Here is a 27,111-nt window from a genome sequence, read left to right as displayed (position 1 = left end):
AATAATTTAAAGGAAAAAACAAAAATAATCAAAGGCATAGCCAAAATGCATCAGTGATATTAAATTAGTACAGCAACAAAGCTCACTTCTTTGTTTTCTCTTGATTTTATGCGATCAAGTTCCCCCAGCCTCATTTTTATTAGATGTCCTGTTATCTCAATCATTCGCCGCTGATCTGCAAAAAACACAGAAGGAAAAGAGAAGTGCTAATGCCTACAACCTTTTCACTCTGCAGGGATAGCAATTACTTTACTGATGGTCAAAGATCAAACCCAATAGACAGGAAAACAAAATAAACGTTAGTACATTACAAGCCAAACAATTAATAACAAACCATATCTAGACAGATACAAATCAACCAATAAATATTAATACTAAATCCATAGCCCTTTTTCAACAATTATAACCACAACATTTGGCAAACTTTCTATATGTTTCTAGAGATTGATCCTTTATCAAAAAGCAAGAATTTACCTCTTCTGGATAACTTAAACAATTGGCTAGGAAAGTTTTTTTTTTTAGTTTTTTTTATCCTACTGTTATTATTTTTATAAATAACTCAAGGTGGCAAACATACCTAATAGTCCTTCCTCCTCCTATTTTCCCTACAACAATAACCCTAGGAGGTGAGTTGGGCTGAGAGAGAGAGTGACTGGCCCAAAGCCACCCAGCCGGTTTTCATGCCTAAAGTGGGACTAGAACTCAGTCTCCTGCTTTCTAGCCTTGGTGCCTTAACCACTAGACAAACTGGCCCTCTTTTTCTGTATTATTAATTCATAATTCTGGCTTTATACATGTATAAATGGGTCTCAATGGCCCCAATCAACAGGGGCATAAGCAATCTTGGGCTAGATGGCAGAACATGAAGTCTAGCCAATGAGAACTCTTTACTATATAAGAGAGAGGTTTTTATTAAAGTAGTTAGGTAATGTAAAAGATCTACTACTAAGCCCACCATTACAGTAATGAGGATCGTTCTTCCTATCTTTTTGTAGACCAGGTTAAGAATTTGCTTCTTTGTTTCTAATGTAGCTCTCTATTCTGGTTTTTAGAATTAAGATGAGAGACCAGTATAATTTAAATCTACTGTTATATATTTCTTCCAAGAAGAAACAAAGTTATTAACTGGGATTAACTGTGCCAAAGGTGCTTCCCTAGAGTTTTATTTTAGCTAGTACTTTAATCAAATTAAACACAAATACTGCCAAGGCAAGAAGAAAAGCCTTGTTTATAGAGTGGATTTTCAAACATCTTTTAAGCCCTGCCAGAAAGGACAAAGAATATACCTCAAGGTTTACACCTGAAGTGTGTTTACAATAAGTTGAAATAAAACAAGATTCCATTAATTAAAGTTAGCTATTTTTAAAAATAATTTTCCTGTCTGTCACATTCAAAATTAAGTTTTGGAATAACCTTTGGAGAGTTTCTGAGGTCAATCCTCAAGACTCTGGGGAATGCATACAGCCCAGGGCTGCAAATTATGCACATCTTCCCAGGAGTATTCATTGATATTGAGGAGTTTCGTGAGTATTAAGCGGAAAGATTTAATTCCTATCTCACAGAATCCTGGCCATTTACGCATTTCTGCATGTGTATTTAGGTATGGAATAATACTAACATTATTTTATTACAATCGCACAAGCTAAGCAGGTACACTTTACCTTCTTCTCTTTGAGCATCTTGGTTGAATCTTAATGATCTAGAAGGATCCCACTTACTCTGCTGCATACTCATGCTAATGAAAGAGCAGATAAACCATGAGAAATAAAATAGAAGCAAGTGATCAGTCCTATTCTTTCCAGAATAATGCAGGGCACTGTTGGCGTATTTTGAAAGGGGCGGTTATCTGCCATTGCTGGACCTAGAGGAACTGGATAATTTTAGGGCGGGTTGTAAAGAAGATGGTTGGCTTACAGCTCCAGGGGAAGCAGATAATTTGGATCCTTTCATTGGGTTTCAGACCTGGTTACAGCACTAAGACAGCATTGATTACACTTGTTAATGACCTTTGGTGGGTGCAGGATAAGGGTAGCACCTCCCTGCAGCTCTTCCTTGAGTTCTTAGCAGCTTGTGATACCATTGATCATGGTATCCTTCTGGAGCAGGGGGTCTGGGAGTGGGAGGCACAGTGCTACAGTAGTTCTCCTCCTTCCTCCAGGGCCAGTTCCAGTTGATATTGATTAGTGGGGAAATATCAAGGCTGTGGCCCCTGTTTTGCAAAGTTCCTCAGAGCTCTAATCATTCCATGCTTCTCTTTAACATCTACAGTATATCAAGCCACTAAGGAAGTAATCCGTTGACACAGGGCAAGGTATGATCAGTATTGCTGATAATATCCAATTATATAACCCTGCCTGGGGCTGACAAAGTTATGCATCTTTATCTGTGCATGGGGTAGCACCCCCAAACAGAATTGGTATGCAACTTCAAGGTCCTTGTTGAAGAAGAACAGCTCCTGCTTAAAGAATAGATGGCAGCTGTGAATAGGAGGGCCTGTGCACAGGTTCATCTTGTGTCAACTGTATACATTCCTGTACCAGGAAGCCCTGCTCATGGTACCTCAGATCTTAGCAATCTCCCAGCTGGATTGCGTGATCATGATTTGGGTACTTGGCAACCAGTGTATACTTATGATGTCACAGCATCCCGTGGTCACACAATCGCCATTTGTGACCTTCAGACAGCTTTCGACAAGCAAAGTCAATGGGAAAGCCGGCACTTAATGACCTGTGGTGATTCGCTTAACGACCACAGCCAGAACTGACATCATAAGCCGGTGCAGTCACGTGACATCATGCTTAATGACTGTGCCACTTAGCGACAGAGTTGCCAGTCCCAATTACTGTTGTTAAGCAAGGACTACCTGTAAAGTGAGAAGGGTTTTTTTTCCCAGAAGCACTTTTATCACTCTAGTGCTGGATTCCCACATGGTTGCCAGGAAGAAATATGCAGGTCTGAATACATAAATGTCTTTACTTTGGCTTGCTGTGGTGCTCTCCCTTCAGCTGAATTAGAGAGCTGAGATAATAAAAACCCTATCATAAAAATATATGTCCATGTGGTGATGGTCAGGTTGAGAAAAATGAGCATGTTCTTTTGCACTGTCAGTTTTATAGAGATATTTATTGTGCTCTTATTCTTCCAGTTCTAAGATGACAAGTCACTGAAATCAATTTTACTTGTTTGCTTTAATCTTACATGCTGCTGCATAAAACTTTGCAATAATATATGACATGTAAGATTTGTAGGGTACTGTCAGATAATCTCACTGTTGGTATACAGATATTACATATGCATAGTTGCTGTTAAAAGAATATTTGTTGTTGAGCAGTTAATATTTATAACCTTTGTATTATTTTTAACACTTTTTACCTACCCTTCTTATATTTTAATTTTTTCCTTATTTTCTATTTCTGTTGATATTTTTATTTATTTATTTATTTACCCTAATAAATATAGACCACCCTAATCTGATATGACTCATAAGATATTTCTACGCTGGTTAAAGATCATAACAAGATTTATGAATTAAATTTATAAAATGCTGAATTCCTCTAATGTTCAGAGATATATCTTTCTAAGGAGGAATGTCAAGTGACTCTCAAACCAAAAGTTATTGTGAGATTTATCTTCCAAGGATTTAAAATTTTCTTCTTTATTAAAATCATCCAAAAACCATTCTTAATTCATATTCATATTCTACACTACTGCAATAGACTCCACATGATACTGCCCTTGAAGAGCATTCAGAAGCTTCAACTGGTGCAGAATGTGGCAGCATAGTTAACAGCACTGGTTATTTGGTACATGACACCACTACTCTGTAAGCTGTGTTGGCTGCCAGTGTGCTTCCAGGTGAAATTCAAGGTGCTGGTTATCACCTTTAAAGCCCTTAATGGCTTGGGGCTGGGTTACTTAAGGGACTGTCTTTGCCTGGTTGTTTCTACCCATCTATCTGGTCTGGCAGGATGGGCATGCTACAGTTCCTATTGGCTAGTGAAGGTAGGCTGGTGGGGCCCAGAAGACGAGCCTTTTCTGCCATAGCACCTGCCCTCTGGAACATTCTCCCGCTGGCTCCAATCCTGCTGGCCTTTCATAAGGCCCCAAAGACCTAGCTCTGTGCTCGGGCCTGGGGCCCTGTGTGTGTGAAGGAAACCATCTCCTGGCTATGTGGATAACTGCTGGTCTTCTCGGCTGCTGTGTATTTTAATTTTTGTATATATATTTGTTTTATTTTTATCATTGTCCTCTACCCAGAGTCACTGTTGAGATGGGAAACTATATAAATTGATAAATAAAATAAAATGATTCTGCCTTAATGGCTTTCCTCTCAATTTTAGCAAATACTTACATAAAGGGAGATGTGTCTCGAGAGTTAGACTGTCAGGTAAAAGAAAAAAGGAATACAGTATAAACAATACTAAGAAAAACCTTTGATCCAATTTTCTTTACCTAGACTATGCAAGCTACTAAACCATGGAAGATTTTTCCTTAAGTTATATTTTTAGGCTCAAAGAAAGAAAAACAAGAACTAGGCTGTATAGTAGTTATGAAGTCAGATTTTATATCTACTAACAAAACTAATGATGAAAAGAGGGTATAGCTAACATCATTCACTATGACTGGCTTGTCTCGTTCAATTATTGGGACTTAAGACTTAGATTGGATCTATCAAACAAAAGCTCCTGTTCTAATCTAATTTTTCAGGGTTGGGCTGAAAATAAAATCAAAGTTGTTATTTTCAGTGAAATAACAAAGACCTAACAGAAAGCAAGGTTTCTATCATAGCTATTTTTTTATAAAATTTTAAAAATTTCAGATTTACCTTCTCCAATGTTTTTTCCTTCTTTTGAATATTAGGTGAAGATGCTTGCTTCTTCGGATTTCTGATATTTTTTTTTGGCCTCTCTTTTCTTCCTGTTAATTATAAATACTTTAATAGCATGCACAAATTATAAGTATATATTATATTAGGCACCCTTCATTTGTCATATTCAAATGCACAACAATGAACTGCAGCATATATTTAAGTTGGGAATCTACAACATGTTTCTTTTTTTTAGTACAGCAAGCCAGAGTGATATTCTGAACAGCGACAGACTGACATCTGGTTTCTAGATAGTCAACATGAAGTTATATCTCCACACAAAGTGGCTTCATTATCAGAATCACAAGTCTGAGATAGAGAGACACTGAGATTCTGTAATGCAAGAAGACAGAATACAAGATAACAGCCCAGAATAATATATTTCAACATTCAATTATAGTTTATATATGACTAAATTAACATAGCTTATATAATCCTTCCAGATCCAATAAAAATGTAATTCATTCCTCTGAGAAGCCAGTATTTGAATTTTATAACTTTCGCATTAAGTACTTTCGCATTTCGCATTAAGTACTCTGCAACCAGGAGTAAAAATACAATAAGCTCTATTTTGTTTAGTGTTATCTCCGTCAGAAATGCATAATAATCCCAATTCTGGAACACAGTCTACTTAGTGTTTAGGTATTATTCTAACTTCTTTGAATATTGCCTTCCAATAAGACACCATCTTCTCACAAATCCACCACTGTGAAAAGATCTTGCCTTCTGATTGCAAGTCCTGAAACATCTTGATGAATAATTATGATATATTTGTGCTAGTCTAGTTGGAGTTAAATACCAGAGAGATAATATCTTCCACTGCATTATTCCATACCATTGTATGGAAACTGACAGAAAGCTACTTGATTTTTGAACTGTTTGCCACTTTGTCTCTTCCATCTGTTTTCCTAAATCTGTATCCCAAGCTTCTTTTAAACCTTGGGGGGGGGGGGTCATCCACTTTCCATTCTAATAATACTCCATGCATTTTTGAGATTGCTCCTTTGTATTAGGAAGGGTACCTAATAATAATTTTTCCAAAACAGTTAAATGAGATGCTGTCTTCTTTATATTCTTCTTATTCAAAACAGATTTAAATTAGAGCCATGTTAGCCAAGATAGATAGGAATCTATTTGTAACTCAGTCTCTTCTTTACTATGTAGCATCTTCTTATTGTAGAAATTTCTTACAGTACTCTATTGCTGCTGAAATCTCTTCAGGGCATCAATTCTGTTGAGCTGTCCAGATGATAGAATCCTGGGGATACCAGTAAAGGTGTTGGAGGGAAGATGCCTTCTATCAAAGCTGCATATCATTATTTCCAAACCTGAAATGCAGCTTTTGTGAACATATTATTTATATTACCTGTTTTATAAACTCTTTTGGAAGAAAAAACATCTGGCTTATGGAATTATTTGTCTCCTGTATAGTTTCTACCTCTATCCGTTGTCTTGTCAGATGTGAAAGGAATAATATGATCCAAATGTGCTGCCTAATAATGCAACTGTAAATATGGAACACCCCATCCTCCTTGTTTCTGAAATCTATATATGATCTTTCTATTAATTCTTAACTTTTTAGTATTGAAAGAAAAAAGTTAAATTTTTCTTTGCCATAATGCTAATATTTTATCCAACACCTCTACTAGAAGAGTTTGAAATAAAACTGTAGTTTTGAAAGACCCATCATTTTAACTGCTGCAATTTGACAGGATATTTAAATATTGTTTATCCCAAATTTTCTTTTTTTTAATGTATATTTTTAAATTATTATTAAACATTCTGTTAATGTTTTTGGTGATATTTATTCCTAGATATCTGAAGGATTCCTTTCCATGGGTAAATTTAAAATACTAGTTATCTCTATTTGTATTTGAGGAGAGGTATAGAAGAACATCAATTATCACTTTTGAATATTTACTGTTAACCCTGATACTTCAGTACATTCTTTCAATTTCATCTTAATGCATTTAGATGTATTACTAGAATTTACACATGTTAATATCATATTGTCTACAAGTAAATTTAATAGATAATTTTTATCTATTTTAATTTTACTGGTGTCCTGAAGGGGCTTGAAGAACTGGTTTTTTTCTCAGGCCTTTAGCAAAGGTGAGTGAGGACCCCTTGGATTCTTTTTTCCCGTTCCAGTCCAGTTCTGTCATCTTACTATCTTTTATTTCCTATGTTTGTTTTTTATTGTATTTCTTTAATGCTTTTTTCTTACTTGTGAGCTACCCAGAGTCATTGGGAGTCAGGCAGAATACAACTTTAATAATAAAAAAGAAATAAAAAACAAAAATATTTTTATCTCTTTAATTTCCTTATTGCTACAAAGAGCTAATGTTTCTAATGAACATTATAATAATGAGGTTAAATAATAAGGGGGATAATGTATAGCCCTGCTTGGTACTTTCTGATACTGGGAATGGTTCAGAATCATAATTATTAATTTTTATCTGGGCATTGCTAATATTATAAATCTGATTTATCAAAGTAATTGCCAAAAGCAAATCTTTTAAAAATTAGTTTTCAAAATAGTCCTTTTGGACAATCAAAACTTTTACCTAACGAACATATCAATAAAGAATTCATGTTAATTTTACAAAAATGAATAATATTTAGTAATTTTCCGATGGGCTAGATATATTCCTTTTTGGAATAGAGGCTGATCTTTCCTACAATTCATTTAAGACGGTTGGCTAATAGTTTAGTATAAAATTTATAATCAAGATTAGGAATAGAGACACTTCTAACAGGTCTTTATCTGGTTTAGAAATTAAAGTTATTTTAGAATTGTGCCAGGATAAGAGAAGATGTCCCTTATGCAGTGCATCACTTAATGACAAAAATTCTAGTATAAGAATATCTTTAAATGCCTTATAGAATTCATTTGTTAACCCATAAAAGCTTGGAGATTTTCCATTTTTTACAATTTTAAAAACTTATTCAACTTCTGATTGAGAAAATGGAGAAACCAAGTATTAAGTACCCATTAAAGATAATTTTGGGAAATTCAGTTTATCTAGCTACCTATTACTTTTTTTCTATTGCAGGGTTTTAGAAGTATTTATATTTATTTATTTATATATCAAATTTGTCACCGCCCATCTCGTTGAAAAGCAACTCTGGGTGGTTTACAAGAAGTTAAAATAAATTAAAATACAATATAAAAACAATCTTAAAAATAATTAGATTCCAAAAATGATGGAATTGGTACATAACTCAGGAGTGACATCAGGGCCCCAGCCACCCCCGAGACTGATTAAAACTCTTATCACTCCAAGCAAGCTGGCAGAGCCAGGTCTTAAGTCCTTTCTGGAAAACCGGGAGGGTAGGGGCTCGCTGCACCTCTTGGGGGAGAATATTCCAAAGGGTGGGGACAACAGCAGAGAAGGTTCTCCTCCTGGGCCCCACCAGCTGACATCCTCTCGTTGACAGGGTCTACAACATGCCCTCTCTGCCTGACTGGGTGGGACGGCTGATATAGTGGGGGTGAGAGGGTCCCTCAGGTAACCTGGACCCATGCTATGTAGGGCTTTAAAGGCGATAACCAACACCTTGAATTGGACCCGGAAGCAGACTGAGACCCAATACAGTTCTCGCAAGAAAGGTGTGATATGTGCCATCCTAGGGGCACCCAAGATTGTTTGTGCAGCCACATTTTGAACCAGCTGTAGCTTCCGGATACTCTTCAAGGGTAGCCCCATGTAAAGCACATTGCAATAGTCTAACTGAGAGATGACCAGGTCACGAGTGACTGACTGGAGAGCCTCCTGATCCAGGAATGGGCTTAACTGGCGCACCACACGAAGGTGGGCAAAGACCCTCCTGGCCATGACTGCTACCTGCTCCTTGAGCAGAAATTGTGCATCCAGGAAGACTCCCAGATTACACACTGGGTCTGTCTGGGGCAGTGCAACATCATCCCAAACCAAAGATGGTAAATTCCCAGATACAGAGATACCTCCAATTCACAGCCACTCTGTCTTACCGGGGTTCAGCTGTAGTCTGTTGCACCCCATTCAGACCCCCACAGCCTCCAAGCACCATGACAGGATGGTCACAGCATTACTCAGGTCACCCGGGATGGAGACGTATAGCTGGGTATCATCTACATATTGATGATACCTCATCCCATGGTGGCAGATAATCTCACCCAGTAGTTTCATTTAGATGCTAAAAAGGAGCGGAGAAAGTACCGAACCCTGCGGCACCCCACAAAGGAGGGGCCACAGGCTGGACCTCTCGCTCCCAATCAATACCAATTGGAATCAACCTTGGAGGAAGGAAGAGAACCGGCACAAAACTGTGCTGCTCACTCCCAGCTCTCCAAGTCGACTCAAAAGGATACCATAGTCAACGGTATCGAAAGCCGCTAAGAGGTCAAGAAGAGCAAGGATGGATGCACTACCCCCATCCTGCTCCCGCCAGAGATCATCCACGAGTGCGACCAATGCCGTTTCCATCCTGAATCCAGCTTGAACCCTGACTGAAAAGGGTCCAGATAATCCGTTTCCTCCAGGATCCTCTGGAGCTGCAATGCCACCACCTTCTTAATCACCTTCCCTAAAAAAGGGAGGTGGGAGACTGGACGAAAATTGTCCAATATGGTGGGATCCAGTGATGGTTTCTTGAGGAGGGGATGCACCAGCATCTCTTTAAAGGCAGTTGGGAATACTCCCTCCCCCAAGGATGAATTGCCTGTATACAATTGCCTGTATTCAATTCCTTAAAAAAATCTACAAAATGTTTACTTATATACAGTACCAAAAGTCAAACCCTATAAACGAAGTTAGGCTCCATAGACAATGTATTATATCAATTACAATAACTGTTTGAATTGCTTGTGATTTTCTTCTAAACCAGGGTTTCCCAAACTGTGAGGTGTACCTCCCTTGGGGAGGTGCAGATAGAATCCAGGGGAGGTGTGAAGAACCTTATAGTTGTACCCCTGTTCTAAATACTTTCTTATTCATTTGACACATGACCTTTGAACATTTCTAAGTATAGTAACATTTTCTTTTTACAGTCCATAAAATACTATATTTTGACTCTGATACAATTCATCTTTCCTACTAAATCAGTTGCCTTACTGCTCAGACCACTGCAAGCTAACATGGAAAAGACTGAGATGATTGGACCTAGATGAATCACAACGATTTCTGTTCACAATTCCCCCATTTGCATATATATTCTAATTTAAATTTTAATACAATAATGGATACATATAAAAATTCTAGGAGATATACTGATTTATGAAGAGATTTTTCACTTTCTTACATCTCTAATTGCTATTATATTTAATATCACAGCCAGGAAAAGAAAATACCTGTTTTCCTGGACACTTCTTCTTCATCACCTACTTCATCCTCTGTGACTTCAGACCCAGTTGTGTATTCATCATCTTCTGAAAGCAGCAACTGTTGTTTCTATCATAGCCAGGGGAGAGGGAGGAAATTAATGAATACCACTCTTATCTCCAAATAACAATAGACTGTTAATTAACAGGATTTACACAATAAATTAGAAAGAAAAACTGATTAGTTTAAAAATTGAATTTTCTGGTCTCTTCATCTGGTATATATCTTTGAAAACTATTCCATATACAAGCCTTAGGGAGTCTTGGGCTTGTGCATTACAGGTAGTCCTTGACTTGTGACCATTTGTTTAACGACCATTCAAAGTTATGATGGTGCTGAAAAAAGTGACTTACGACTAGTCCTTGCACTTACAACCATCATAGTGTCCCCACCGTCACATGATCAACATTCGGGTGTTTGGCAACCATCATGTATTTATGATGGTTGCAGAGTCCTGGGGTCATGTGACCACCATTTGCAACCTTCCCAGGGGGCTTCTGACAAGCAAAGTCAATGGGGGAAGCTGGATTCACTTAACGACTACACGATTTGCTTAATGACCGCAGTGATTCACTTAACAACCATGGCAAAAAAGGTAATAAAATCAGGTGTGACTCACTTAATGATTGCATCGCTTAATGACAGAAGTTTTGTCCCAATTGTGGTCATAAGTCAAGGATTACCTGTACTCACAGAGCTCTAGGTTTCACTTTCTACCATATCTGAATTTTAAAAATTCTAATTTTCCCATCCTATTTATGATCGAATGGAAATAGTGTAGAGAATGTGTGCTATATTCTCCTTTCCCCGGCTCCCACAAGCAGTCCAGAAATCTCACTCCATACTAGCTGAAATTCCCAAACTAGCATTTAAAAGACATTAAATAGCAGTGATGAAGCTAGGGCAAGAATGGCAGGTTTTCTTGTCAATAGTACTTTCTTATCTGAATCAAATATTAGTTTCTTTTTCTATCACCAATCCCAGACACATCTTCAACCTTATATAACTTTCAGGATTAGTAGGTCAAATGAGAGAGCTTCATGACATTCTTATATTGAAACTGTAGTCCAAACCTCCTTCACATACATGTTAAAAAACTGGAGAGACAACAAAGAACTTCAGAAAATCACCAAAACTACTGGCCATCTAATGAAATAGCTCTCCAGCAGTTTTGGGTCTGGAGCTAACACAATACTGTGCTCCCAGTCTAATCTCAGCTAGTCAGCTCAGAAAGATGCCATAATTGAAGGTACGGAAAGTGGTAACAGAGTCAACAGAACTAACAGGGTTGCATTCCAGATGTTAATTATCTGGTGTAAGTAATCCACCAGGATAACCAAGGCTGTCTCTGTACCCTATACAGGGTCAGAAACCAAACTGGAAATAATCTAAAAAACAGAATGCTTGTCAATAACCATGGTTCTTTCAATGGTCATCAATGCATTCACAAAACTGAGGTTCTGTACCAATGTAGATAGCTGTTGAGAATATTTCTAGCATTATTGTCTTATTAAAATTGTTATTATCTAGCATAATTAAATAATTAGCCTTCATCCATCTCCTGAATTCCTCAATTTCTAGCCAGACTTACTTTCAATGAGAATGGTACTAAGCTAAGAGGGTGCATGGAGCCAGAGGATGGGTTGTGTAATGAAAAAAGGATTACCTGAAGAAATGTATAAGTAAGCAACTTGTTCTTCATAGTCCCCAAACTCACACCAATCAAAGAGTAAGCCATACTTGCAGGACGTATGGCATGTAATGAATTACAGGATTGTAGGCAGGTCAGCCCTGCATAAGAATGTTTCTGCTATCACTCACACATCATGTCTATAATATTAGATAAACACAAGGCCTTGGTCAGATTACAAATCACAAGAAGGGGAAATCCTTCAGGAAAGCAATGGATATTGCTATCATCTGGGCTGAGAGTGAGCATACCCATTAAGGAGGTGATAGATGCATCACAGGTAGAGAGTCAATATGTCTGGATAATATGAAAGGCCATGCTAGTCACTGCAAAAAATATGAAGCAATGGGACAGATATGACACCAACAGGACCTTCAACTTCTGCCCAACCTCCCTTAAAGGACTTCTCATTCAGCAACCTGCAGAACAGAACATATGGTCACTCTCCAAGAAGACCATCACGATCCCTTCTCTCTTGGCCTACTTGAGGCTGGTGTAAAACCTGAACCTCAGCTGGACAAATCTTAGACAGACCTCCTCATCCAGCAAAGTCTCAATAATGCATGATAGATCTACTCTCTCCTTCACTATTAAGTCATGGAAGAGCAAAAACATATTTCAAGTGGATTTGACATTCAACAGCACCAGTCTGAGGCCAGGTCCTCCAACAATCCAGCATCCAGGACCCTGGTATGAAGTTGAGGGACCAGAAAGAAAGATTGACACCAAATTTCCAGTTCCCTTATCCCTTTTAACAGCTTGTCCTATGTCTTCTAATATATCTCCTGCTGATCACTGTCTCAATCTTCCCCCAACTTTCTATTCCATTAGTCCCCACAACTCTCACAAATGAAGATCATCTTTTCACTTGTTGGCATCTGTTTACCTTCCGTATAATATCACTTCCTGAAGATCACCCTGTCATCTAGTATATTGGCTACCCTTGCTGGGCAAGGCCCTGGATATTCCCCTCAGAGAACCTCCTTACACTAGATTCCAATTCACCCAATTAGGCTTCTAACTCCAGGATTTTCCCCCTGCCTTTATTCCTGAAACTACTCTCCAGGTTCTGTCCCTATGCTTTCCCAGTGGTCACTCAGTTGGAGGGATTTTCACCCCAATCACAGGGTTCTTTCTCCATCACCCTTGGTCTATTCATCAGCCACCCCAGCAAGAGCGTTCCTTGTCCATATCTCCAGAAACAACCACTAACTTAAAGTTATGAGTGTTGAACTCCTTTAAAATTGATGAAAACTGCAACTCCACAGAATTATCCTCTCCTTGTCCAATTTGTCCTTCTGGGAATGGTGATTGCCAAACCACTTCCTCTTCTATCTTTATGCCCCCTCCCATCCTCAACAATGGCGGGAAATTGTTGTTTGCAGTTTTTATCCCAATTTTTCCTTGACTAATCTTCCTCTCAGAAGCTTCTTTCCAACTAGTCTCATTCACAGACTGTTTCTTAAAAAGAAACCGTCCACCATCTCTATCCCTCTTTCTACCTATTACAATCTTCTACATTCACCATCCAGCTCCATCCTCTCAATCACCTCCACATTCTGCTCTACAATGTTGGTTCCTGTTTACTTATTCCTTCTTTCTAATCTATTTCACCTCATACCTTTTCCAGTATAAATATTATACTTCTCCTACAGCCTTGTCTGCCACAGTTCCTCCTTACAGCCATCTGCAGCCACTCTCCCTTCTGTATCTCAGGTCAGAATCTGCAATAAGTTGCAAAACCAGCAAATCACAGGGTCCATCAACAAATCCTCCTCTTCAACAGTAACTTTTCAGACTTTCCACATAAAGTATATGATTCCATTCAGGGTGCCATTCAGATCTTAATACAGAGTGACTTAATTGCCATCATGGAATGTGCTCAGTCACCATGATAGGAAAAATCCTTACACAGATGTAGACAGAGCTTTGCACAGGCACAGAATCCAGATGTGAATCACACAGACCATGATTAAGAATCAACTAATGTTTGGTAACTATGACTAGAAGACAACTGTGATATAAATGAAAAACCTTTGAAAGCATAGGTATATAGCCATCAGTGCCATGACCTTCAGGAAACTAACGAAGTGCTGTGGAAAATTCAAATATAAGCATTTGAAGCTGGATATGGAAGAAGCACAAGTGATGATGACTAGCATGGATGGTAATGTTAAAATAATAGACATTTCACAAGGCCACTGATGCAAATCAATCTCCTGGATGCCATAGTCAAAATCTATGGAAGAACAGATACACTTAAAGGCCATCAAGTGACATTTAGTTTGTCAATTAAGGTGCCTCAACCACTTATTCTGTTCCTACAGAAATAGAGAGTTGGCCTGGATTGCTCCTGTATGTAAAAGTTCTTGAATCTCCATTTGCAAAGCAGGGAATGGTTGGGATGTTCTAATAAAATCCAAATGGGGACACTACAAAAACTCCAAGAAGTAGCCAGTCCAGATGATGGTTAAGATCTGATAATTTGAGTTTATTGCTCTTAGGAAATTCCATAGCATTGGAATCTGGGGTGAGAAAAATCAGGCATTCAGACAAAAACACTGCCCATTTATTCTATATATGTCACATCATAGCAGGAAACCACTGTGAGGATTATCTGCTGCATGATTGGTCAGTGATTCTTGCAGTTTGGCAATTTAGATGAAATAGAGAAGGCAGACCACCCTATGCCTGCGAGTCCTGACAACAAGGCTGGTACCACTAAAAAGAGTGGAAGTGCTGATGATTCATTCCCACATGACTTGCTGGGATTCTCTTTTGGATTCTGCCTAGCAAAACATTTATTTACTTATGTAGTCACCTATTTTAGAACTAAACAGCCCTCATCATCAAAAGGAAAAGCCTCTATATTCCTGCACTACAAATCTCAATCATGTGTAGTGACTCAGAGTAGCAGTGATCAACATGTTTAGAAGTCCTATTATGCTTCAAAACAGCCTCTCTCATCCAAATTCGCAGATTAGGAGGGACACCATTTTCTTTCATAGAGAGTTAATATTGAGCTGCACATGTCCGATGATTTGCACCACGAAATGCTGCAGGTAGTCCTTGCTATCTGACCATTTGTTCAGCGACTGTTCGAAGTTACGATGGCTGAATGAAGGGACTTTTGACATGACCTGAAGTTATAGCAATCTGGGCCCTTGGCAATTGGTTCACCCATACAACCAGTTGCCAAGCACCTCATGATTGAGTTATCACCACTTGCAATCTTCCCTGCTGCCTGCCAGGAAAGTAGCCGGCAGGGAAGGTTGCAAACCACTGTCACCTACCAAGAGGACTCCCTCTCTTCTCTGAGGGCTGCCTGAAAAAGCTCCATGATGAAATCCAGAATATCAGCACAGGGCATTTTCAGGCAGCCCTGAAAATCTTTGTGATGAAATCAAAGTAGGATTTTGGCATGGGGAGTTTAGCACAGAGGCCCTCACACACCTGACCCACACCACACCCTTGTGCACCTGACCTGACCCTCCCATGCACCCCCAGGCTCCCTTCCCCGCCTGGCAGTGCCCGGGGCTTGCAATTTCCTGCCGGCTTCCCCACTGACTTGATTGTGGAAAGCTGGCAGGAAGTTGCCTTGCCTAATGACCAGGACGTTTAGTTAATGACGACAACTGGGACTGCCGGGATTGCAGTCGCTAAGCGATGCAGTCACATGATGTTTTACCTTAATGACCACATCCCTTAGCAAGGACTACCTGTAAAGTCATAGTTGAGAAAGATAACCTAGTGAAATCCAATGAAATTATACTGGTAAAATGAAAATTGTCACCTTGAGCTCCTGAATGGAGCAGGATATAATAAATAAATGATAAATACAATAATGAATTAATTATCAATCAATCAATAAATAAATAAATATAAAGGAAAAAACAAAGAAAGGGAAAGGGAAGAACAAGACCAATAAAGTCTACACATTCAAGTATAAGCCATATGGAGAACACTCAACAAGGCCATCACCACTATAGCAGTTGAAAGAAAACGCAAAAGACACCTTCTAGGGCACTTGGGATGGTGTGAAGGAGACTCCTTAAAGCTCAGCTAATAACTTTCCAAATAACATTGTGACTCTAACCTTTCCTGCCAAAAACTTGCAATTTTTCACAAATTATCTACCATATTTCTATCCTAATACTTGCTAAAGACAGTGGTTTAAATTAAGTTTCAAAGGAGTTTCCATGAAAGCAGGACCATAGTGTAACACAAGTAACTAAACATGCAGAATACTGAAAATGAAGGAATTTTATCTCATGGAATTTAAATAATTAAGATAAACATACCAGCTGGAGAGTCCAGTTTTTCAGAGAAAGGAACTAGAGAAAAGAAAACCAGGGCAGAAGTGAGAGTTAGGGAATGTGGCAAGTCTACTGTTAGCAACTTTAAAGGGATCCAATGCATGCACAAAGGACAATTCTCCTGTTCCAAGACAAAAGAATGGTAATGATACAGAACACCCCTCCTGCTCCCCTAAAAAGGAGTGGTATAAATCAGCAGTTCTGGAGAATGTGAGGATATGATAACTTAACTGGGAAAAATTCAAATTCATAATATGATGTATTAAATTGTTATTTGAAAGTTCATCTTGAGCTGGATTTTGTTCTTTGCTACAAAATCATCTCAAGATATAAGGTACACAAGGAAGCAATATTCCTCAAAATTCAAACTAACATATTTTCTTTATCAACCAATGGTATCACAATCCTGTCTGCAATCGTGATAACACAGAGTCACCTTGCATACAATGATCAAATTAGGTTTTTCAGCACTTGAACAATTTGATGTTTCACGAATGTGCTCAGTGCTCTTGTGTTTCACTCACCTTTTCAAAGTTTGCTTTAATGAATTATTTTCATTTGCAAGCAAGCGTTCATTATATCTAACACGGTATAGTTTTTGTGAAGGCAGTTAATAAAAGGAGAGGACAGAGTGTGGGAAGGGAACAGAGGGCGCTCATTCACATACAATCAATTTGGTAGTACATGATAACTGATTTCTTCAGCCAAAGACTTGGGTCTCAGCAGCTTTTCCTCCTTGGAAGGAACATGGCCAATCCGAGATGAAAAGCAGAAAGAAATAGGCATCTATGCATGCAAACTGGCGTCCAATTCATTGATTTGCTAGAAAGAAAGTATTCCCCATACATACTGTACTTATTCATTCATCTAAAGACACTAAGGTCAATGTGCTTCTCTTGAAGTATAAGTGAGGATATCTGCGATTCTCCAAATATTACTAGATTACACTATTCCTGATTGTTGCTCAAGCTTGATGGGAGTAGAATCCAACAACATCTGGAAAGCCACAAATTCCATACATCTGTCTTAAAGAAAGTGTCTCTCTGAATTTATTCCACTAAGTTGGAATAAGCAGAGTGCTATAACTAAATGGAAATTTAAACATAGGGGGAAAAACCAAAATTACTCACAGCATTAATTTCTCCTGCTTTGGGCCCCCATGATGAATTTGGCTCCAATAAATTATCACATTCAATACCCTTCTCATCATTCAGCCCTATTCCAGAATGGCTTCAAAAAAAGAAACAGCTATGTTATTCTAATCAGAATTCTGCAGGCAGATGAGTGTCCAAAAGAGAACATATAAAAAAGTCAAAATATGAAATCAGCAGAGAAAACAGTTCATGATGCTTTATTATGCACAGTAATGTTATGGATTCCAGAGAAGGTTATTTAATTGGTGGCATAAGTCTAGAAATTATTTTACATAGATAAATAGTAACATATACCTATTTTCTTACCTGTTCTGGTCTTTTGAAAAAGGCAGAACAATAATATTTCGGTGCTGAATCAGATCATTCAGTATTTTAGCTGTCTGATAGGGCACATTATCCCCACCTTCACCTCCAGCAGGCAAGCCAATCACATGATCCCTCACTTTACATCCCTTTCATTAAAAAAGAACCGAGAGTGATACCCAGTGAGACAGATGACTTGCTTAAGGTAGACATAATCACAAAAATTTTAAAAACAAAGACAAAATAATTTCTCAGTGGCATAGTGGTTGTAACAGTTGCTTAGCATGCATAATATCCCTAGAACCCAACAGAAACATATTTTGGAGAGCCAGTGTAATGTAGTGGCTAATGTATTGGACTAGGAATGAGGAAAATGAGGTCAGTGGCAACTGCAGTGGGGGGGGGGGGCAAAGGGGGCAGAATGGTGGAAGTAGCAGTGCAGCATCATGATGCAAGCCCTGCCCCTTTTATATACGTGCTGTTATGCTGCACTCACATATCAACGGCGCAGAACTGATGACACGATACTGCTTTTGACATTTTGACAAACGCAGCAAGATTCTGTGGAGATCTACTTTCTAGGTTCTAGTCCACCCTCTGCCATGAAAGCTTACTGGGTGTCTCTCAGCCCACCTCCCTCATAGGGTTGTTGTTGTGGGAAAGTAGGCCTTGTACTGCACTTAGGTATCTGTGCATATTGAATAAAAATACTAAATATTAACATTAGTGATTTGAAAGTAATTCAGTGTTTCAGATTCTAGTTCAGGCCAATTCTTATTTTGGTATTCGGAATCATGCCTCACATAATAAAACCAGTAAAATAAATACATAAACCAAATTTGCATACTGCTTGGATACCATTCATTTAAATAAATCTACAGTAGCTCATTAAAAGTGCATGAAAGCCTTGGGGCTGGAGTGGAGAGGAAGGGCATAAATTGGTTAAATACTAAGTGGCGGGAGCAGTAAGATTTCAAAAGGTTTCTTCCAAATACATACTTTTGGAACAGGAGCAGGATCAAATCTAAGAACCTTTTGATTACAGCAGGGATATATTCCAGTGCCAGTGGAACCAAGACAACTTGCTACACCAGGATAGAGGACTGGTTGAGGGTGGTACTGGCAATGTGAAAACTCAGTGCACAGGAAAGTCTGCAAGAGACACCCAACAGCAACAAACATATATTACTACCATTACCCTTTTTGAAGTCTATATTTTTCCACTTAAAAAAGAAGAAAAGGTTTTCAGGCATGCTGCATGTCAGACTGGACACCTTGATATATTGAACTGTTCTTAAAAATAAATAATTCTTCAAAAACGCTACTGTATAAACTTTAAGACAACTGGAAATATCCTGAGGGGATTCAAAAATACTCACTTGATTACACCTTGAACAGGTCAGCCAATTAATAGTTCCCCAAAGACGCCAGTATACATCTCGCCATGATTTTAATTCTTCAAAAAGACTCAGGAGATACTCATGGATATCCCAAGTTTTATCTCTGTACAGAAAAATGAGCAACCAGTCAAGCAAATTAGAGGATTTCGTTTTTAATTGACTAGTCACTGTTGCACAGGTTGGAAAAAAATAAATTCTTTCACCTTTTCTCTCAGTGATTCTCATTGTGTTAATTTAATGATTAGCAATGTTTAATTATTGAATTAGATTACTGTTCAATTATATTATAAGAATCTAAGAATATTTCTGTTGATCAGGCCAAGGCCCATTTTGTTTCTCATAACGGACAACTAGATGAAAGAACAATGTCTTTTTCTGGAGAGTGGACATACATGTACCAAAAAACAAACTTTTGTTCTAAAGACATTTTCATTCTCATATGCAAGTGTATGTAACTTTATTAATTAGAGTGAATAAAATTTATTTATTGTAGTGATAGCCTTAATTAAAATAAAATATTTTAAGACAGCAGTCTCCACTTGGTAGTTTTCTATATATATATGGCATATTTAAAATGTTGTAAATGCAATGGTTTTATGGCCATTCACAAACTGGCTATCATGGGAGCATGGCCATTCAGAAAATATAGGGAGGATCCCCTCTCTTTACTTCCATTTTTCTTTCTCAAATACAAGAATAAAAAGGAACACACACAAGACAATATGAGAGGGTGTTTTTCTGTATGGCAAGTTTTTTCCCTTTGACTGGAAAACATACTTGATTAAAATGAACAAGAAGAAACCCTTTCTGTAGAACTGACTCAGAAAGCCTATTTTCAGCAGTTGCCTATTTTTAGCAGCAGCAGCAGCAGCAGCAGCAGCAGCAGCAGCAGCAGCAGCAGCAGCAGCAGATTTCCTATTTTATTCATTGATTTGAGGTTCAGAAAACTTTCACTCGCCAAAAAAATGGTGTGGGTGTATAACATCTCTTCTTCATAAATCCCTGCAGTTGTAGTGGAAGAGGAATTCGATTTGACTCCTATTTTTTCTCTGGGTACTTTTTTCCTCTCTCTCCTTCCAAATCCGAGGAGGCGTAGCTACAGTTATCTCCACTGGAGAAAATAAGCTGGCTAGCATATTAATAGGACTTGGCAGGCAGAGAAGCAACCACAGGCACCAGCCAGAGATTGCAGATCTAAGGCATGTACTTGAAACTGGAGAAGCAAGCTTGAAGGCCGTGGTGGGCCATATTAAACAGATGATTAAGCAATTTGAATTCTAATGAACAAAGTCACCTTCCTGTCTAAACTGGCTTTTAAAAACTAAAGTTGAAAATATTAAAGGAGATTTTATTTTTTCTAGTTATTTAACATGAATTTTTAAAACTGCTTTTACAAACACTACATTTTCAGAATCAGACTAGATAGTAAAACAAACACATTTCACCTGTATTCTGCTATCATCATCATTTCGTGATGATTGCTATAGTGCAGGTAGTAAAATATAGACTCTGAATAGAGCTTAGGTTCTAATAACCTCATAGGCATATCAATATAATTTATTTGACAACAACATGGAAATGGTTGACTACTGCTTTCTTCCAAGGAGTTGTTTTGACTTCCCAATCTAGAATAGAGCCCTGGCATTTCCTGTTTGTCTTTCATCCAAATAGTAACCCAAGAATGACTCTGCTTAGCTTTTGTTGTTAGTCAAGGTCAATTAAGTATCTGGGCCAGTACAGGGATTACACTGATCTGCAAAATTATTTTGTTAATTAAGCTATATTTCAAAAGTCGTTGTTCCCTATTCAACTGAGCACTTGGTTAAAATGGTCAAGACCTGGAATAATAGACAGAGCATAGTTATGAGCTAAAACCTTGCTCTAATATATATTAAAAAGTCAAGATAAAAACACTAAAAATGTTGCAACAAAATGATTTGTGAAGCACCTTATGTGAATATAGATAATATTTCCATACTGATCCACATTAAGCTTTCCAGGAATACATGGGATTTTTCTTTCAGTATCCTTAATAAGAAGTTTCTTACATAAATAACACCTGCATAAAAACAAAGATAAGAGAATGATATTACAAAACTGCAATGAGCTATGGAACATATACCAAGGTAATGCAAATCAATGGAGAGCTCTGTACCTGTATAGGGTTGCAGCATTTCCCTTAGAATCTGCATTCTGATACTCTGGATCAAATAGTCTTTCTATCTTCTTACAGAAAAGTTTACTATTAGTTGCAAAAAAAAAAAAAAAAAAAAGGCTCATAAAAATGAGCTACCAACTATTTTACTCATATTCTAAATGTTACTTCAAAAACAGAGTAGAAAAGTGCTTATAATACTGTAGCAAAAGATTTTTTAAAAGCCTGTACAGTGTTTCTGGTTCATTGTATGGTATTTTGCTCTTTCATGTACTCAGTTCTTAATTCCTGATAATTATCTGAACTCAGTTACATAGGAGTAACTGTTCTGATGGAGCAAGGAATTTGCACAGATGGTTCTGAGCATTAGCTAGGAACTAAAGAGTGGCTCTGCCATATTCAAGGGATCTGAAATTGCCCAACCTCAACAACAACAAAATTCATAAGGTGACAGTGGAAGTCCACTCAATACCAAATACAGTTTGTTAAGGAGGCTGCTATTCAGAAACGTTTAGCTCAAATGGTACAGTTTTTGTTAGTTTCCATATAATAGGTAGAATGCCATTGTGAAATTGAAAAAAAAGAACCAAAGCACTGTCAGTTTGCTTACTAGGCAAAGACATCTGTTAAAGGTTGCCTAAGCCATCAAAACATTAACATTGCCTAAGTACAGATGGGTTTTTAGAAAAGAGAAGCAAGATGTATTTTAGTATCAGAGAATCCTTTCACTCGAACAACTACTCAAGGCACGATTTCAGATTAAATGATCTGGGAGAGATAGCTGTCTAGTCTCTGCATGAACATACTCTGAAGGGGAGCCTACCAACTTTCTGGGTAATTGGTTGCAATGTCAAACTGCTCTTACTCTTAGGAAGTTTTTTCTATCATTCAATCAAAATCCATTTTCCTGAAATTTATGTCCATTGTTCAATGTCCTGCACCCTGGAACAAGAGTGGACAGGTCTTGGCCTTCTTTTATGTGACATCTTTTCAGATATTTGAAGGTATTTAACATCCTCCTCAGTCATCTTTTTTCAAGGCTAAACCCTCCTCCTTCAATCTCTTTTCAGGGCTGTTTGATCATTTTTGCTGACTTTCTCTGAAGTCAGTTCCAACTTCTCAGAATCCTCTGAAAGTATGATGTCCAGAACTAGTCACAATAAAGGTGTTGTGTTCAGGAGGAAGGGCGGGGGGGGGGGGAGAAATTTGACAAAAGAAGAATAGAATAGAATAATAGTACATTAATAGTTCATTGTGCTTGGCCCATTGGATCACTATGCTATACCCAAGCCAGGGAAATTTTATTTATTGATTGATTTCTATAATTTTGCTGAAGCCCAAACTTTGTTCTGGGAGTTCAATCATAATTAACAAAATATTGGTCTTAATTGCTCAATTAATGATATTTCTTTTGAACTAAGTGATGCTACAAATACAAAAGAATAGGAGACAACAGTAGGGTTTTGTTTTGCTCAAAAAATACCTCTTAAATTTATCTCTCTTGTCCTTCACCTCTTCTACTTCATTATGTGTGAAAAGATCGGTTATGCGTGTTAGTAGGTTAGCATTAATGCAGTTCATATTGCACGGCGTGGCCACAATTGTACTCATATTCTTGTGGCAATAATTAATACATTTTTCCACCTAAAAAAAAAAAATATAACTCACTTATTAGTGAATAGCCATACAAAAATTTCTTACAGTATTTTCATATTCCAAGTAAAGCATCAGGACAATCCAGTGACCACTGAAGATGAATCACTCAGACACTTTTACACACACAGATTCAAATACTTACTGTTACCTATTAAGGCTGGAATAGAGATGGGGAAGAACCTGTTGAATAGATGAGGCTGAGGCTAGGAGTGGGTGGAGACACTCCTCTCTTTTTCTGATGTATATGCACATGCAGACAAGAAACATTTTTGGTAGTTTCTGAAAAATTTGGGTTTGGTGGGAACTAGCAGTCAAAGAATATAATTTTCCCATTATCTATGAAACATCTAATTAGTAGGATGACCAGATCTCTAAAACCAGGAATACATCCATTTGTATTTAATTATTTTTTAAAAAAGATGGCAGCTAAAGTTTGGAAGGACTTCTCTAAGGAAGCAGCTTTAAATATTCCATACATTTCCTGTTCCCTATTGTGCTTGTATGATTTACTGGTCAAATCAAGTTAAAGGAAGCTTAACAAGCAACAGACCCTTCTATCAGTCAGGAAATAGAGAATGGATTAGTTCTGTTTTTCCATTCCCATCTCCCATCCCCTATGAGGTACACCCAAACTTGAATGAAAGAAAACTCAAGCTCTACCAAGAGAGCATGATTACCTGATGCCATTTCTATGACTATTGCTTCCTGTGCTACCATTGCCCCTCCAACTTGAGCACTAGTTTGGGACTGCAAAAATCCAGACAATAATTAGCAAAGTGCTAGAGTTTTCTATATCTCTATGCCACTGTCCACATTTTTGCCGCCCAAGTATGGTAACTTCTCAAGTATTATGTATGTGCAATGAGCAGCGAACACAGAAGTTGTTTTCTACTTTATTACTAGTAGAAGACAAAACCTATTGCTGTTCATGCTTTTTCTTGGCAATACCTCCCCCAAAACTGGAACTGTCCCAACCCCAGCAACCCCAGGAAGTCTGGTCATCTTAACATTGGCCAGGATTCTGTACTACAGTAACTAATCTTTGAAGATAACTTGGATATGATTGGACATCATAAAGGCCTATTTATACAGCATTTCTGCAGACATGAAGTTATTATTTTGAATGATACCATGCCCCTCCCTCAAGTCTAGTTTTTATGCACCTTATTCAAATTAAACATTAACTCTAATTATACATTTGTAAGTAAAAGCATAACAAATATAGCAAGAATGGGAAATGTTTGTAAATAATATATTGTCATCTTTGTGGAGTCCTTGGTGCTCTCTGAGCTTGGTTGTTTGATTGCAGACATTTCATTACCCGACTAGGTAACATCATCAGCGCTAGTGAGTGTGGGGTTTGTTTTTTGTTTATATACAGTAGTTTGCCCTGCCAGTGTTGGTGGGGGTGTGGTCTCTCCTTGGTAGTTCCTTGATTAGGGTATTGCTTTCTGCTTGTTTGTCTGCTTGATTGTTTGTCTCCTTGGTAATTCTTTGATTAGAGTATTGTTGTCTACTTGATTGTCTGTCTGGTGTTAATACTTGCTCATCTGGGTGTAGGTTGCTGAAGAGGATGTGGTCTGGTCTTTTTGTTTCCTTCTTAGCTTTCTTGTTCTCTCTTTTGAATAGCATATACATGTGATTTATCTCTGTGTGTCTATTGATGGCTGATGTGTCTGAGTGCCAAGCTTCTAGGACTTCCCTCATGTTTTTGGATTTAGCTTGGTCTAGGATACTCAGTTTCCCAGTTGAAACTATGGTTGAGTCTGTCCATGTGTTGTGAGATTAAGGAGTTTTCATCATGTCTTCTGACTGCTAGTTGGTGTTCATGGATGCATTCTGCTAGTCTTTTGGCTAGTGGCTGTTACAGTCCTTATACTGCATGTTGTAGATGGCTCCTGGTTATTCTTCTTGGGCTACTGAGTGTTTTGGTTTACTTAAGATGCTTAGGAGGGCTTTAGTTGGTTTGTGTGCTATAAGTGATGCCGTGTTTGTAATAGTCTGTTGGCTGTTTCTAAGATGTTTCTGATGTATGGCAGTGTTATCCTTTTCATAGCTAGTGCTGGTTGTGCTGTAGTAGGTTGAGTGGTCAGGCACTTTTTGATAAAGTTGTGTGGGTATCAATTTTGTTGGAAGTTGTTGTATAGGCGATCTGTTTCCTTTTTCTGGTGTTCTGGGTTGCTGCAGTGCATTTGTGCTCATTTGAATAATGTTCTTACACAGCTCCTCTTGAGGATCAATAAACAACCCACACTAACCAAGTTTTCGATTGTGTTTTGATAGTGTGGGTTGTTTTTCAATCATTTTCTATTTTAGATAGATTTTAATTTAATATAAATAGATTTTCTCCATAAAAGCCATCGGGAGGCATTTTTAATATCAAATATTATTTGATTTGGAATGAAAAGGATTAAATTTTTCTTTAAAATAAGACATGGAGAAAAAAGAAAACAATTACCCTTCCCTCAATGAGATACTTTTTTGAGTTAAGGATACAATCACCAAGATGCTAAGCCATAATAGTTTGTTTGGTTTTTCTTAGTGTAATGTTTGACCCCAGTTATCATGAATTATGTTTTAGCATTACATGGAAAGCAAGCTTCTCCTGCTTTTTCAGGGAAAGCAAGCTTCTTCTTTTTCAACTAATTATGGTAAAAATAAATCATAGCTTAGTATGATAAGCAAACATGATATTCCTCTTATACTGAGTACTAGTGAAAGGCTGAAAATCCTACTTAAAATTCTGGACAGTTTCCTACTATCTAAACTGAGCCAGGTAACTTTTGTTCCTGAGAACTGCGTTAGCCCCTGCTCTGCAAGCTAGACCACCGACCATGTTGGCACTGCTACCTCAAAAGGAAAAAAATCAAAACAAACATATAACCAATTTGTAGTCATAGTAAAGAGAAACAGTTTCTATATGACCATCATCTCTGAAACGAATACAGCATCCAAAACCACAGAGATAAAATACCTGCAAACGATTGCATTTTATTTATTTATTTATTTATTTATTTATTTATTTATTTAAAAGATTTATATAGCTAGCCATCTTATGTACCATAATCCTGGGTAGCTCACAGAACAGTTGTAATGGGACTGTAATGGAATAACAAATGTAATGGGATGTCAGACCACACGGATCAGCTCTGTGGACTGTATGTTCCTATTCTAGATGAATTTAAAACACCAAAGAGACAGAATACAGTTAGTACAGTAGTTATTTCTACTGTATACTCACTAAAGAATCCATCTTCAGAAACTCAGAGGAAATAAGTATTGAAACGACATTGCTTGGTTCTAAAAAGAAACAAGAGAAGTGAAAAAGTATTAGATTTACAAACATTGCAAGATAATTAAAATTAAAGGAAACATTGTAAAAGATGCTTTGCTTCAGAAAATCCATATTCTATAGAAATGGAATAAAAGAAAGTTTGGAGATTTGTTTTGGGCCCTTCTATCAACTATCTTGACTTTGGATTATGCTTGTATAATTTAGACTTTTCAATTCTACTTACATTTATATCTAAATAATTATTTGCTTCTTTTTAATTTTTGTCCTAACATGCCAGCCAAAAATAATACTGTAGGGTTTTACAGATCACATTTTCATGACAAAGCAAGCCCCATTAAGCGAGCCCCACTAAACAACACTAAGAAACTAAAGAATGATATTGTAACTAAATCTCAAACAAAGATTTAGAGTTTAAATCCAAACACTTTTAAATACATTATACAAGCCCATTCAGTGTGGAATTTTGAGTTTCAAGCTATCAATCTCTCCTTTTTGAAGATGAAATTGTCTGTTTTCAGAGAGGAATGGGATCTCAACATTGAAAACTGAATTGAACAAAATACCAATTTTAAACTTTGATATATCTAACTTCAGTCCCTTGTGAATTAGATAGTATGCAAGTGCAATCAATTTTTAAAAATGTTTGTGCACTTTAGATCAACTATAAAGCTGGGTCAGAATCCATTTTAAAACAAAGCAGGCACACTATTATGGAAAGCCCAATTTCCCCCCACATATCTCTAACTTTCTCACTAGCATTGTTAACCTAGCTTCCTATTTTCCACCCCAGAAATACACCCTGCATGGTCTAAAAATATTTGTGCTTCCCTCTTTATATACAGTAAGGAAAGATCTGGTTTTAAACTGGATGTGGGGAATCTTTATGTAGCTAGAAATCATTCTTATTGATGA

At 37.5% G+C, this 27,111-nt stretch overlaps 1 protein-coding gene across 6 annotated transcripts in view; it reads right to left on the bottom strand.

The window, feature by feature from the left end:
- SANBR (SANT and BTB domain regulator of CSR) overlaps nt 1–27,111 on the bottom strand; it is a 54,836-nt gene that overhangs the window by 13,410 nt on the left and 14,315 nt on the right. For 4 of the 6 annotated variants that reach the window (XM_088149698.1, XM_088149693.1, XM_088149688.1 and 1 more), the window contains 14 exons: nt 26,146–26,204; nt 22,732–22,892; nt 21,249–21,335; nt 21,042–21,152; nt 19,073–19,196; nt 18,693–18,845; nt 17,697–17,842; nt 17,367–17,466; nt 16,222–16,254; nt 10,200–10,299; nt 4,826–4,917; nt 4,352–4,380; nt 1,662–1,735; nt 87–175 (listed from right to left, as the gene is read on the bottom strand). In XM_088149698.1, coding sequence (XP_088005824.1) covers nt 87–175; nt 1,662–1,735; nt 4,352–4,380; nt 4,826–4,917; nt 10,200–10,299; nt 16,222–16,254; nt 17,367–17,466; nt 17,697–17,842; nt 18,693–18,845; nt 19,073–19,196; nt 21,042–21,152; nt 21,249–21,335; nt 22,732–22,892; nt 26,146–26,204 — 1,358 coding nt within the window. Of the gene's footprint in view, nt 1–86; nt 176–1,661; nt 1,736–4,351; nt 4,381–4,825; nt 4,918–10,199; nt 10,300–16,221; nt 16,255–17,366; nt 17,467–17,696; nt 17,843–18,692; nt 18,846–19,072; nt 19,197–21,041; nt 21,153–21,248; nt 21,336–22,731; nt 22,893–26,145; nt 26,205–27,111 lie in introns of those variants that run through there. The other 2 variants (XM_088149701.1, XR_015797661.1) reach the window with 2 other exon arrangements.

Source organism: Python bivittatus, unplaced genomic scaffold (genome assembly GCF_059951505.1).
Source record: "Python bivittatus isolate LINGU-HERP-01145 unplaced genomic scaffold, Pbiv_v1 ctg000020_np1212, whole genome shotgun sequence".
In the NCBI taxonomy this organism is placed as follows: domain Eukaryota; kingdom Metazoa; phylum Chordata; class Lepidosauria; order Squamata; family Pythonidae; genus Python; species Python bivittatus.
This window is presented reverse-complemented; position numbering and strand designations above follow the sequence as displayed.